Raw genomic sequence first — 13,851 nt, forward strand, 5'->3', positions numbered from 1 at the left:
CCCCATTATTTATGTAAGGTTTACGTTTTACAGCTAAAAAGTGATCATCACGCAATACGGCAATAGAATAAAACGAATAAACAGTTACATTATAGATACTTTTATAAATAAAATAACTGGATAAGTCCACTAATGATGGTTGTGGTAGGTTGCATCTCCATCGTCGGTGTCAGCAAAAAAAACATCTCCACAAATAAAATATAAACAAATAAATAAAGTGAAAAAGAAAAATTCGATTCTGTTGTAAATAAAGGTGAAACAAAGGTTTTGTATTTATTAAATATATATATATATATGCTGTCGATAGAGAGAGAGATATGAGATGGGGGACCACTTGGATTTGGTGAGTGGTGGTACTTGTACGGGAGAGAGAGAGTATGAAGTAAAGTTGTATCTCAAATTATTATTTTCTTGTTCTCATAACAAACGAATGTACATCTCTATTTATACTGATTTTTCACCTACTTGCAAACATAAGACATAACTTATAAATCAGACATCTGTCAGATGATGATGCATATAATCAGTCCATGAAAGGACAAGTGTCTCCATACGTGTATTCTTTTGGATAATCATTATCTTCAACACTCCCCTTGATTATCCAATCTGTATTACGTAGTGCCTCGTTAAAAACCTAATCATGGAAAAACCAAGTGGGATAAAAACCATGACAAGGGAAAAAGAGTACACTGACGTAGTCTCCCCCTGAGAATAATGGACATAGCTTTCTCTTCATAAGTCACGCAAACGCCGCATCCCGATACCGTCAACGTGTTTCCGGAATGTTGTAGTCGGAAAGACTTGGTGAACAAGTCAGCCGGATTGTCGCATGACCGTACATATTCGATGTCCACTTCTTTATTTTTCTCGAGCTCCCGAATGTACGAGAAAAATCTTGGAGGGATGTGCTTCGTTCTGTCGCTCTTAATATAGCCTTCTTTGAGTTGAGCGACGCAAGCCGAGTTATCTTCAAAAACTTTCGTCGGCTCTTTCTTGTTAATTATTCCGCTTGAATCTTGTATGTGGTAACTTATTGATCTCAGCCACACACATTCTCTACATGCTTCGTGAAGCGCAATAGTCTCTGCATGATTCGAAGATGTTGCAACCAGAGTTTGTTTTTGGGACCGCCATGAGATTGCGGTTCCACCAATTGTAAAAACGTAGCCGGTTTGCGATCGAGCTTTATGAGGATCTGATAAGTATCCTGCATCTGCAAAACCAACCATACCAAACTCGGGTTTTCTAAAATACATTAACCCTAAATCAACTGTACCTTGTAAATAACGGAATATATGTTTTATTCCGTTCCAATGCCTGTTAGTAGGAGCAGAACTATATCTTGCTAAGAGATTAGTTGCAAAAGCAATATCAGACCGGGTACAGTTTGCCAAGTATAAAAGCCCACCGATAGCACTCATATAAGGTACTTCAGGACCTAATATATTTTCGCTATCTTTGCAGGGTCTAAAAGGATCATTCTCAACATTGAGAGATCTACCAATCATTGGAGTACTCAAAGGAGTCGCTTGATCCATACGAAAGCGTTTCAATAACCTTTTCGAGTAGATAGACTCAATTATCAAAGGAACCAATTCATGTCGAGTAGATAGAAAGTATCCTGATCTTGACGTCTTTGTACATTTTAGTCGCTGATGAGTTTAACATAAGTCTTAATCACCCATAACATAAGCTGATGAGTTTAGCAAAAGGCTTAATGAACTTTTAAAGGAAGTTAAAAATTTCATTAAGACAAAACACCTGTAGATCGATAATGTTTCTACAAAGCTACAGAATCCATAACATTTATGAATAAGCAAGAAAGCCCACAGGCTGCTGCATTACAGTCTTTCTAGTCTACTCTTAAAGCAACTCGCAACGATTTATTTTAATCTTCAGAGACGTCTGGTCTTGTTAGGAGGTGCGTAACCAGACAAACCCATCAAACAAGAGATAAATTAAAACTTTATATAACAGATTCCAAAGAAAAAAACATCAAACAAGAGACGCATCAACTTTGTCGAAAAAATATAAAAGGAGACAACATCAATCAACAAGGATCGAATTCATGATCATTTTTGAGGTTTATCGTTTAGTCAAGACGAAGGTTATTGACCCTGCGGTATACGTGCTCCCCGTAAGTGATGGGCTTAAACTTGGGAGCCTCGTAGCCATGGCCATTGACCTTCATCAAAGGTTCAATGACCATATCATAAGTCGGCTTTAAGAGAACAACCCAAGACATCCTTGTCTCTCCTTGTTCAAAGTCGTTCTATGCAACACGTTCTTGTACTTCCCATTGCTCATTCGCTATTAAAAAAAACACATTGTACTTTCAAATAAAAGATATAATTTTATGTTTTCTTGAAACAAGTTCTATAGATCTAGCCTACTGCAAAATTAATAGAGCTGTTACGTGTTCCGAAAACCGAAAAGTAACTGATTCTTTTATATGCTCTGTCGGATCTAATTCTAGTCAGTTCTGGTATATACTACTTTATCCGACTTATCTTCGAAGACCATCACACTACTTTATCCGAATTAAAATATTTTCCAACTAATGCTAGTGGTAGTAGTATTGTCTGACTACCAGTCAAACTGTCGAAATCAAAACCCAAGTCTATACTTCTACACAATTGTCATTTTGTTTAAAAAAAGCGTCAGTTTTTTTTTTAAAAGAGTACTTTTGAATATTCTCAGGTTTTGACTATCACTAAATCACAGTCGAGTAGTCATGATCACGTATAAAACATACCAAAATCGGATCGCCGATAATAAAGACAATGGCAGAGGGATTGTACTCAACGTCGAACCATTGGTCATCCTTAAACACCTGCAGTCCAGGGATCTCATTAGGGACGAGAATTGTCAAACCGTGGATATCTGTGTGAGGATGAAGTCCAAGGACTAAATTTGCTTGTTGACGACACGGTGGATAGTAGTTGATCTTCATTGTATAAACAGCCTTATCGCCACCCCCAAAACCTTTGTTGAACAAAGCCTCACGTTCTAACCCTAATCCTTCGGATAACCAACCTAAAATCTTCTCCGCTAGCTTCTTCGCGTATACTGCATACTCTTCGTTCACCTGCCTGCATCGACAAAAAAATTTAAAATTTATTTATTTGGAGAAAGTCGAATAATACGTATTATCTCAAATGAATAATAATACGTTTAATATTCTGATCCGTGCTATTTTAAGCAAAAATATGTTTTGAGTTCTATTTTGATAAAATTTTCAACATTTTTATTTTTAGTTGCATTTGCATGTATATTTATTTAAAAAAATAAAACCCCACAAACACAAGCGAAGAACAACCTTCTGTCCTTCCATCTGGTTTTGCACGTTGCCAACTAATTTTTGTTAAGGAAAACTTTTAAAATATGCATCAACCTTCTAGCTCACTATACGCCAACGCAAATAGTGGATCTCAAAAATGGCAGCCTGAATTTTTTTTTTAAAAACATGTTTGAACTACAATATGTAATACACACACACACATATATATATATATACCTGTATTCTGGAGGATCTTTTGGCCAGTACCTGTAATCGACCCAAGAGGGTGGTGATAAATTGTGGAACAGAGTATCAACTCGATCAACTTTGTCTTCCACATCTTTTTGGATGTTTGTAACGTATCCTTGGATGTCTTTGGAGTTCTCTGGCGTCGCCACGGATTCTTTCTCAGCCTCTGATGAGAGCTCAAAGAAATGTGTCCCAACCTTCTTTAAACTCTGGATAAGTTCCTTGGGGATCTCATGATTCACCACCTGAAAAACTCCCCACTCTTGGCTCGCCTTCACAACCGCACGTGCCACTAGCTCTTTGTCGAGGTTGCTTAGATCAACGATAGGGATCGTTGGTGAGGACTCGGTTTGGTCTCTCTCAACCTCCATTATTATTATTATTACTTTTTTGTTCTCTTTCTTTTTTCGGAGTTGGTTTAGTGTTTCAGGGAAGGTGAGCTTATAATAAGTACCTCGTGTCGTGCATGGCATCTTGAATATGAGAAAATACCAACCACTAGTACAAAACTAAGTGTTTTTTTTTATTTGTACAACTCAGTTACGTGTTAGTACAAAATACCGTAAAAATGGAGACGTTAAACTTTAATACTACCAATTAACATGTTCATAAAATTTGTCATTTTTGTTATTATTCCCCATTAAAGATATATTTTATTTTGAACAGACAAACTAAAATATGTGTATCCATCGCCAAGAAGCATGTTAGTCCTCCGGTAAATGTAGTCTTCCAAAGTCAAAGACTCAAACTTAGGAGGATCATCCTCTCCGTTGATCGATCTATATGCAACCTCTACAGTCGCATTAAATCCATAAGGCTTGAATTTGGTCGTTGATGAGTTTAACAAAAGGCTTAAATTTCATAACATAAAGCTGATGAGTTTAGCAAAAAGGCTATAATGACCATAACTAGTTGGAACTTTCCAAGCAATAAAGACCTTTTTAAAGGAAATTAAAATTTCATTAAAGACAAAACACCTTGAGATCGATAATGTTTCTACAAAGCTACAGAGAACCCATAGTAACATTTATGAATATAAGCAACAAACCCCACATGCTGCTGCATTACAAGTCTTTCTAGTCTACACTTAAAGCAACTCACAACCGATTTTATTTTAAATCTTCAGAGACGTCTGGTCTTGTTAGGAGGTGCGTAACCAGACATACCCATTCCAGGATCTTTCCTTCTCAACTGTTGTTGCTGCTGCTGCTGATGCGGTTGAGCCATCCCTCTCTGCTGCATAGGAACACTAGGGTTCATCCCAGCCTGTGCAGGGAAATTATAAGCCATCACACCGCCTTGTGGTTGCATCCTCTGCATGTTATGCGCAACCATTGGTCTCGGCATCGATCTACTCCCCATCCCATGACCACCCGCCACGTTTCCCGCCGCCACCGCTTGAGGCGGGTTGATGCGTGTCGTGCCTTCGAAGTCGGTGTTCGTATCAACAGGACGAGTAGGGTAATTCACGTTCTTCTCCATCGGCTGAGACGCCACAAACGCGTTCCTCCCAGGGAGAGGCTCCATCCTGAAATACTCATGCTCCAACGCCTGCGAGGCGGTGATACGTTTCAGAGGATCGTACTCCAGCATCTTGGACAAGAGATCATAAGAAGGGCTCTTGGGGTTCAAGTGAACCACGTTGTGGAGACCAGCACTGTCGTATCTATGAGATTGGATGTGCTGAAGATCAGACTGCCAGTGAGGAAGGTTAGCCAGCGTCGGCCATTTATCCACCGTCGGATGTCCCAAGATCTTGAATATCTTGTCTAGCTGATCTACTTGGAAAGGGTTTTGAGATGACTTAGCCTCAGCTCCTTGGAACAAGGGCTTGAGAGTCAGCAGCTCCGCGAATATACACCCAACCGCCCACATGTCAACCGCGCTTGTGTAGTGCTTTGAACCAAGAAGCAGCTCAGGCGCACGGTACCAGATAGTGACCACAACTCCGTTATCTGATAACGGTTTCAACGGAGCTTGGAAGATACGTGCGAGCCCAAAATCAGCTATCTTCATTATCCCATGCTCTTCTCCTTCACCCATCACCAAGATATTCGACGGTTTCAAGTCTCTGTGTATGATCCAGTTACTATGGAGATAGTTCAACCCGTTGAGGAGCTGCCACAGCAAGGACTTGACCGTGTACTGGTTCAACGAATGTCCCACTTTGTCTCTATGGTGCCTTATGATCTCGTAGAGGTCGTACTCCGCGTAGTCAAAGGCGAGGTAGAGAGACATGTCAGCGAAGTTGATGTGGACGTTGAAGAGCTTGACAACGTTCTCGTGGGAGATCTCAGTGAGGAGCATGATCTCGCGGATGGCGGTCGGGGAGACTCCGTCTCCGTCTTTCGACTGCTTGAACTTCTTGATGGCGATCGGTCTCTTGGACGGAGTGTTGGTTCTAGCCAAGAAAACAAGACCGTAAGTGCCTTCGCCGATCTTGCCGACGAGGTTGTACTGTTGCAGCCACTCTGGTTTCTCGCTGGTGCTGCTGTTTGAGCTGTTGGATCTGGTGCTACTTCCATCTCCCATTTTCTTTTAGTAATAGTACTACTCCTCTCTCTCTAACGCTTTATATAGTTTCCCTGCAAATTTGAACAAAGGTTTTGGTTTTATTGAGCAGTACATGTAATCTATCTATAAACAGAGCTAAGCAAGTTCAAGAAGGAACCATTGTATCTAACAAGTACCTGTGAAACTCAATCAAGTGGTCCAAATTAATCATCACAGACATACACAAAACCCATGATTCGAATTTAGAAACATATCATAATCAGCTAGGTGATAATTCAAACACATCATGAACAGATTTAGATCCTAAAAGCTTCCAACTTTTTCCAGAAATTGAAACAGAGATTATCTATAGACCCAGAAATGAAAGCACCAGACTTTATAAATTAAAAAGAGGGAAGAGCCCTACCCAGCGATACGGTGACCTTAACCTAATCGAAGACCTAAAGATCCAATAACAATTTCAAATTCCAATTCCAATTAAAGCTCGAGACTTTTTTTTTTCCTAAATCGACGATCAGGGAACGTAAGGATCTGACCGGATAAGGCAATCGGAATGAAATTCGGAGGTCAATTCCAGCTTGACGAGCTTCGGCGACGGAGGAGAGTAGAAAAAAGCCAGAATATTCCGGTAAGACGGGAGGAGGAAGAAGGATTGCGTTTTCTAAAACGGCGACGTTTATGAAGAAGCCAACGCTAGGAATGGAAAGTAGATTTTTATAACTTGGCCACTTGGTCCAATTATTTTATTTATACATCTTTACTATATTATTATCTAAATATTTTTTTTTAACAAAACCACAAATTCACTATTAGGATTTGGATGATTTCTCATCAATATTTCATACTTTCTAATTAAATTTTTATTCAAATATTTTTTTTCTGTTTATTAACATACGTATTATTAGTTTTTTTTTTTGCTTTCTTTTTTTATATACTTATTATTAGTTTAAAGACTATAATAATAATTTATTGTTATGTTTTTATTTCAAAATTCTTATGTATTTTAAATACCACCTCCGTCTGCATTATCTACTTTTTTTTTTGAAACACACATTAGCTACTTAATTATAAAATTTTGTTGTAACAAAATTATATCGTTTGAATACTAACAGTCTGGTAGAATCACACTTCCAGTCACATCTGCTGCTTTCAATGATCACCATGGAGATAAAAACTTCTAATGCAAATTACCAAATCGAGCAACTCTATTTCCAATCAAACCTATCTTATTTTTAAGGATGAGGATAAAGAAGAGGAGCCTGAGTAGTTAGTCAGAAGGCCTCTTTTTCAAGTTGATTGCTTCATAAGGTTCTTGGAATCTAAAATGGTTATTCTTGATGCCTGTAGATTGCGGAAAGGCAAAGCTAAAACAATGCATGAAGATGAAAAAGAGCCATCATCTCCACAAGCCTTGCTTGGATCATCAATCCATAGGGAAAGACTCAACTGCCTATATCTTAGAAAACCGCTGAATTTAATTGAATTGCCTAAAATTTTAAGTGATGTTTTAATTCACATAAATAAGAAAAATAATAAGAAAACTCTAAATATTAAACAAGAGTGTGATATCTCTGATTCTTAGCTTTTGAAGGATCTGCCGAGGATGTGCCTCTTTGACATGACTCTTTGGGGTGGAGTTAGGCTACTGCTTGGTTTGTAAAAACAATTTCGTCCTATATATGCCAAAAGTTAAGGTATGAACATATTGTTATGATATATTGATGTATAGAAAAGTTTTAAGCATCCAATTTTTAATAGAATATCTTTTAGAATTAGACATATAGATTAAAAATATTAAATTTTCATAATTTTAAAACTAAAACATCATGAACTATTTATCTAAACATTTAGATATATAATTAATTAGATCGCATAATACCATTGATTATATAATATAAACTGTTAACAAACAAAAAAATTATCGAATTTGGAATAAAAAAATCTCTAAAATATAAATATTAAAAAACAGAGTATATATTTTATATTATTCAGAGCTGTAGAAGTAATTATATTTATCCAAATTACACATAAATAATACCCAATTAAAAATAAAAGTTTGCATGAAAAAAGGCGGGCATTTACCAAGTTATTTCAGAAACGAACAAAATAAATAAATCCACGATATCCGGACTTTTGTTGTTGTTTTCGTTAACAAAATTCCATTGGATATATATAATTCTACGTGGCATTTAAAACGCACGCCTTTGTTATAAAAAGAAACTCTCTTCGTTTCGTTATAAAAACACATTCGAGTCTCTCCGGCGACTTTCACACTCCACAGAAGGCAGGCGTTTTCAGGTAAAACCTACTTCTCTCCGTCTTTCTTTAGATCCCGATCTCATAGAAACTGTGTACGATCTCCTAGTTTAAAATTGATCAGCTCCGAAGAAGAATCGAATCATAACGATCCTAGTTTTTTTTTTTTTTTTGCGAATCTTAAAAACTGATCGATGGATTTATATAAAATGTAGATTTGGGGAGAACAATGTCGAACATAAACATAGAAGGGATAATGAAGGATCTACCTAACGACGGGAGGACTCCGAAGACGAAGATCGTCTGCACTCTAGGCCCCGCCTCTCGCTCCGTTCCCATGATCGAGAAGCTTCTCAGAGCAGGCATGAACGTCGCTCGTTTCAACTTCTCTCACGGTAGCCATGAGTACCATCAGGAGACTCTCGACAACCTCCGCGCCGCTATGCAGAACACCGGCATGCTCGCTGCTGTTATGCTCGACACAAAGGTCTCTCATCCAGTCTCTTAATTAACAAACTTTCAGCAGAGAGAGAGAAAGAAACTTGGAGTTGCTTTAGTGTTTTTTTTTACAGTTTACTTGTTACTGTTTGATGGATTGATTTTTAACTGATGGTCATTATATTAGTTAGTGTGTTAATAACGGTTTTTAATATATGATTTATTATACCAACAGGGGCCTGAGATTCGTACTGGTTTCTTGAAAGATGGGAACCCTATACAGCTCAAGGAAGGTCAGGAGATAACTATCAGCACTGACTACGACATCAAGGGCGATGAGAAAACTATTTCCATGAGCTACAAGAAGCTGCCGGTGGATGTTCAGCCCGGGCATACCATACTCTGTGCAGATGGAAGCATTAGTCTTGCTGTACTGTCGTGCGATACGAAGGCTGGTACTGTGAGATGTCGGTGTGAGAATACAGCGATGCTGGGGGAGAGAAAGAACGTGAATCTCCCTGGTGTGGTTGTTGATCTCCCTACGCTGACTGAGAAGGATGTGGAGGATATTTTGAAATGGGGTGTTCCGAACAAGATCGATATGATTGCTCTCTCCTTTGTTCGTAAAGGATCGGATCTTGTTAATGTCAGGAAAGTGCTTGGATCACATTCCAAGAGTATAATGTTGATGTCCAAGGTAACAACAACTCTCACCTTTATTTCATCTGTCTCTAAGTTGTGAGATCTGAATGTTTTGTTTTGTTTGAATTATTGAAGGTTGAGAACCAGGAAGGAGTGCTGAACTTCGATGACATCTTGCGTGAAACGGATGCGTTCATGGTTGCTCGTGGTGATCTCGGTATGGAGATTCCGATAGAGAAGATCTTCTTGGCTCAAAAGATGATGATCTACAAGTGTAACCTTGCTGGTAAACCGGTGGTTACAGCGACTCAAATGCTCGAGTCTATGATCAAATCTCCCAGACCAACACGAGCCGAAGCCACCGACGTAGCGAACGCGGTTCTAGATGGCACGGACTGTGTCATGCTCAGCGGTGAAAGCGCTGCGGGAGCCTACCCTGAGATAGCAGTGAAAACCATGGCTAAAATCTGCATCGAAGCAGAGTCATCGCTTGACTACAACACGATATTCAAGGAGATGATAAGAGCAACCCCACTTCCGATGAGCACGCTTGAGAGTCTTGCGTCATCCGCTGTGAGAACGGCAAACAAAGCCAGGGCCAAACTCATCATCGTGCTGACCAGAGGAGGTACAACGGCGAAACTAGTGGCTAAGTACAGACCAGCTGTTCCGATTCTCTCGGTGGTTGTTCCGGTTTTCACCAGCGATACATTTAACTGGAGCTGCAGCGATGAGTCGCCAGCGAGGCATAGTTTGATATACAGAGGTCTGATTCCGGTTTTGGCTGAAGGATCTGCAAAAGCTACTGACAGTGAATCTACAGAGGAGATTATTGAGTCTGCTTTGAAGTCGGCTACTGAGAAAGGACTCTGTAACCATGGTGATGCTGTGGTGGCTCTCCACCGTATTGGAGCTGCTTCTGTTATCAAGATCTGTGTGGTCAAGTAATCTTTTTGCCCAATCATCATCCTCATCTTCTCAAGGTTTTATGTTTCATGATCAAATAAAGAACAGGAAACAGGTTCCTGACAGTGTTTGGGGCTCTGTTGGCATTTCTTCTCTTCTGTTTTGGTATTTTTTTAGTTTATAAGATTTTATGAGTTCATGCACTTATTGTTACTCAGTGGAACACCTAATCTACACTATGTAGCTTTTTTTAACTACAATAATAGCAAGGACTTTGACTTCCGGACATGTCACTAGTATATACATGAATATGAAACATAAGGCATGCCATATCGTTAGTATATTTCATACATACAGCTCAATACGTTTATAAGCTTCTTGTTTCTGCAGATGCTAGTCAGTACCAAAAGATGAGCCATTAGGAATTAGCCGATAATTTTTTTAAGTTCTAATGGAAGAGAAGACAAAATGTACAAGAAAAAAAAACAATCTTCTTCCTCTTGAGGATGCTGCAGGATCTTTGGTTTCTCAGTCGATATCTATAACGACCACCTCCTGAGACAGACCAGTGATGTTCCCTTGTTTGCTGCTATCTGAAGATGCAGCTGGTGGATCTTGTTCAATCTCGACGAGTTCTTCAATGATCTTTGGAGTTTGTCTTAACAATCTCTCCTGCTCTGAAGGCTTTTGGAGAAGCTCTCTCTCCTCTAAGTACTCCTCTAATGTAGAACAGAGTTAAGGTGTTCAAGTGTAAGAAAATTATATGAAGAATTTGAAAATGTGTGGAAGATGATAGAATGTAAAAGGATATTCTTTTCTCCATCCTTTCTCATTAGCACAGTTGATGCGTTTTTGAAGAATGATAAGCTGCCTTTTAATCCACTGGGTTTCAAATCATTTACATAAAACTGTGAGATTCAAGTGTATGATCATCATCAAGTGTTTAAAACTATTGCTTGTGTTTTCAGAGATACTCACATGTTTTGTTATATCCTCATGGAGGACCTTAGCCTTCTGTTTCATCTCAACCTTATTAGAAACAAAACAGAATGTTAATGCAAATATAAATTTCTGTTGTGTTTGTATCTATGTTGCATTAACAACTTACAAGAGTTGGTTGTCTAAGTCCACTCATCACTTTCTGTTTCAAATCATCAATCTCCTCCTGAAGAGGAAAGTTTGGAGGTTTTAGCTCTTTAAGAAGTAAAAACAAAAAAGTCTTAACCAATTCTAACCACTCACACACCAGAACACAGCGTTGGTATACCAATAATATCTAAGAGATGGAAAAAAAGACAATAGTAACTAATCACCTTGGTTATGTCAGAATCATCCAACCTAGAAATGCTAACATCACTTGCCTCACCAGCAACATAGAGAAACATTCCCTTGTCATCAACACTTTTAAGGTCTACAAAAAAAAAAGACATTCAGAGATTTCATTGTTATTACAATGTCTAGTAGGCTGCCATGTAACAAATGAGCAAAGAATAACAATAATAATAATAATCACAAGTCATGGTTTACCTGTAACCTGCAAGACCTGGAACGCTATAGGATCCCTAGGGTCATTCCTCACTTTCACAAAGCTTCCCACCACTTTGTTCCTAAAACTCCCACTCTGCTTCAGTAGCTCCATAACTAAGCTCTTGCGCAAGTAAACAAGCTTTATATTATCTGCACTGATCGCAGCTAAACCAGTTGGTCTCATCTCAGGTTTCACTTCCATCTCGCAAGTCTCCTCGTCTGAGGTTTCTGTTTTCTGCTTCTTGCAAGGCACTGAGACATTCTCGTGGTTCTTCTCACCGAAGCCACGTTCCAAGAGTGAGATATACTCTATCTGCTCAACGTTCTCTTTGAAATGAGCATTTAGAAGTGAATAAATCCTCTTCTGATTCACATACTTCTTCCTGAAGATAGAGAACAGCTTCTCATCACACCGAACTTTCTTCTTATTCTTTATTTCATTGTCAAGCAGGTTTTTCTCACGAATGTACGTTTTGATGACCGACTCAACAGTGTGTTGTGAGATCTCTTCTCTTGTGTCTTCCCCTATAGATGTCAGGAACTCAATAAGCGGCTTTGAGCCCCATCCTATAAACTCCATTCTCTTCGTTTTGGGCGTAGTTTTATTATCTTCTGCATAATCAGTTAATGAAAACTGTGGATCATCATCATCATCATCCTCAAGCTTGATGATGCCTTTCTTTGGTGACTTTGAAGATTTGACGTGATGAAGCTCAAACTTGGGGTCATCTTTGTACCTTGACTTAGCCTTAGCAGCAGCTTTCTTCCGTGACTTTGAAGCAATGACATCATCAAAAGTTACAGATTCTTGATTCTTTATTATCTCCCAATACTCAAGAAACAGACACTCATATGTATCCCTGTCTGTCAAGTCAATCTTATCCTGCAAAAACCAGTAAAATGGATGTTAAAAGCAGAGAAAAAAATAACAAAATGTAAATGTTATTGTGAAAACATTACCCCAGCAGCATCATATTCTTGAATCTCTTCTAAAGTAATGACATACTCTTGGCAATGACAGCATAAGCCTTTGTTCTTTTTGAGGTTAATAAACTCAGCATGGGTAACACAGCCTTCACATACAGCATGTGGGCAACAAAGACAGAACAGCTTGGGTCTCTTGTTACACAAGTAGCAACTGTGCCACACTGAAAATTGAAAAGTTTATAAAAACTCAACAAACAAACCCTTCAGAAAGCAAGTATTAAAGATATTAAATAACACAGATGAAACTGCAAACTATGTTCTCTAACTTCATTAGTGCCTTCAAAGAAGCACATGCTACTTTTCAACATGATTATAGTATTGCAAATAGTATACAGATATGTGATAGTGAAAAAAGTTAGCACTTACTACAGATCAAAGATTCTTCATTGTTTTGTACTGAGATACTCTTTTCAACACAAGAAGCATGATACACTTTTGGACAGTCCCTGAAAACATCACATAAGCAAAGTACATTATCCATCTATTTAATATTCATCTTGACATAAATTAAATGGAAAAGAAATAAGAATTTTCCTAAGATCAAGAAACACCTAGAAGGTTTACAATGTGATAAATCCTTTTGTCGCCCTAATTAAAATAAAATAATTCTACTAGTTTCATCCAGACTTGAAAATGATGAGTAACCAAGATAAAAGACGTAAATACCCTTCATTCATCAGCAGAAAATCAAATCAAGAACATGCAAAGGAAGAACAAAACACTTAAACTAAACAACAGCAGCATTATGAATGAGTTTCTCTAGAGAGAGAGAGAGAGGAAGACTCACTTGTAGTCACAGAGCATTAAGCTTCCACCATCTTTGCAGACGAAGCACCAGTCCTCACACTCCTTCTCCTCCTCATCCTCATTATCCACATCAACAATCTCCACTGCATCCATATCTCTAGCTTTCATATTCGCTACTTCGGTGGTGGTGGTTAACCTAAGTGACACTGTGCAAACAAGAAACGAGATACTTTTTGAGGGAACTCCGATTTTTAGGTGGAAATTATCAGAATAAATAGACCAAACGCTACTTTTTGGTTCACTTT

General features: G+C 38.4%; 3 protein-coding genes and 1 pseudogene across 5 annotated transcripts; 1 reads left to right on the forward strand and 3 right to left on the reverse strand.

Annotated features, from left to right (window-relative positions):
* Positions 1–1,979: 1,979 nt before the first annotated feature.
* On the reverse strand, positions 1,980–3,943 carry LOC108825420 (flavonol synthase/flavanone 3-hydroxylase-like; annotated as a pseudogene).
* Positions 3,944–4,467: 524 nt separating this feature from the next.
* LOC108828650 (cyclin-dependent kinase E-1) lies at positions 4,468–6,754 on the reverse strand. 3 transcript variants are annotated; one of them, XM_018602399.2, is made up of 2 exons: positions 6,466–6,754; positions 4,468–6,114 (listed from the first exon to the last, which is right to left on the reverse strand). In XM_018602399.2, the coding sequence occupies exon 2, from the start codon at positions 6,059–6,061 to the stop codon at positions 4,652–4,654; it is 1,410 nt and encodes a 469-aa protein (XP_018457901.1). In that variant the 5' UTR covers positions 6,062–6,114; positions 6,466–6,754; the 3' UTR covers positions 4,468–4,651. The 3 variants fall into 3 exon arrangements, with proteins under 3 accessions (XP_018457901.1, XP_018457900.1, XP_018457899.1); XM_018602398.2 differs by having other exon boundaries at positions 6,450–6,754; XM_018602397.2 differs by having other exon boundaries at positions 6,580–6,753.
* A 1,505-nt stretch (positions 6,755–8,259) lies between these two features.
* LOC108828194 (pyruvate kinase, cytosolic isozyme) lies at positions 8,260–10,571 on the forward strand. The gene is made up of 4 exons (XM_018601797.2): positions 8,260–8,341; positions 8,515–8,786; positions 8,973–9,434; positions 9,515–10,571. The coding sequence occupies exons 2-4, from the start codon at positions 8,529–8,531 to the stop codon at positions 10,325–10,327; spliced, it is 1,533 nt and encodes a 510-aa protein (XP_018457299.2). The 5' UTR covers positions 8,260–8,341; positions 8,515–8,528; the 3' UTR covers positions 10,328–10,571.
* Positions 10,572–10,682: 111 nt separating this feature from the next.
* Positions 10,683–13,805, reverse strand: LOC108828193 (uncharacterized protein At5g08430). Its single transcript, XM_056994487.1, has 9 exons — positions 13,587–13,805; positions 13,166–13,245; positions 12,773–12,960; positions 11,813–12,695; positions 11,599–11,696; positions 11,394–11,450; positions 11,264–11,314; positions 11,095–11,167; positions 10,683–11,007 (listed from the first exon to the last, which is right to left on the reverse strand). The coding sequence occupies exons 1-9, from the start codon at positions 13,712–13,714 to the stop codon at positions 10,814–10,816; spliced, it is 1,752 nt and encodes a 583-aa protein (XP_056850467.1). The 5' UTR covers positions 13,715–13,805; the 3' UTR covers positions 10,683–10,813.
* Positions 13,806–13,851: the final 46 nt, after the last annotated feature.

Source organism: Raphanus sativus, chromosome 9, assembly GCF_000801105.2.
Source record: "Raphanus sativus cultivar WK10039 chromosome 9, ASM80110v3, whole genome shotgun sequence".
Classification (NCBI taxonomy): domain Eukaryota; kingdom Viridiplantae; phylum Streptophyta; class Magnoliopsida; order Brassicales; family Brassicaceae; genus Raphanus; species Raphanus sativus.

What these genes read in the sequence shown, in the direction of transcription:
- LOC108828650 (XM_018602399.2), bottom strand. Translation starts at nt 6,061, where the DNA reads ATGGGAGATGGAAGTAGCACCAGATCCAACAGCTCAAACAGCAGCACC.
- LOC108828194 (XM_018601797.2), top strand. Translation starts at nt 8,529, where the DNA reads ATGTCGAACATAAACATAGAAGGGATAATGAAGGATCTACCTAACGAC. An exon ending in CTGTTATGCTCGACACAAAG is followed by an intron (nt 8,787 to 8,972) that starts GTCTCTCATCCA and finishes TTATACCAACAG; the next exon opens with GGGCCTGAGATTCGTACTGG. An exon ending in GTATAATGTTGATGTCCAAG is followed by an intron (nt 9,435 to 9,514) that starts GTAACAACAACT and finishes GAATTATTGAAG; the next exon opens with GTTGAGAACCAGGAAGGAGT.
- LOC108828193 (XM_056994487.1), bottom strand. Translation starts at nt 13,714, where the DNA reads ATGAAAGCTAGAGATATGGATGCAGTGGAGATTGTTGATGTGGATAAT. An exon ending in AAGAATATGATGCTGCTGGG is followed by an intron (nt 12,696 to 12,772) that starts GTAATGTTTTCA and finishes TGGTTTTTGCAG; the next exon opens with GATAAGATTGACTTGACAGA. An exon ending in GACTTAGACAACCAACTCTT is followed by an intron (nt 11,315 to 11,393) that starts GTAAGTTGTTAA and finishes GTTTCTAATAAG; the next exon opens with GTTGAGATGAAACAGAAGGC.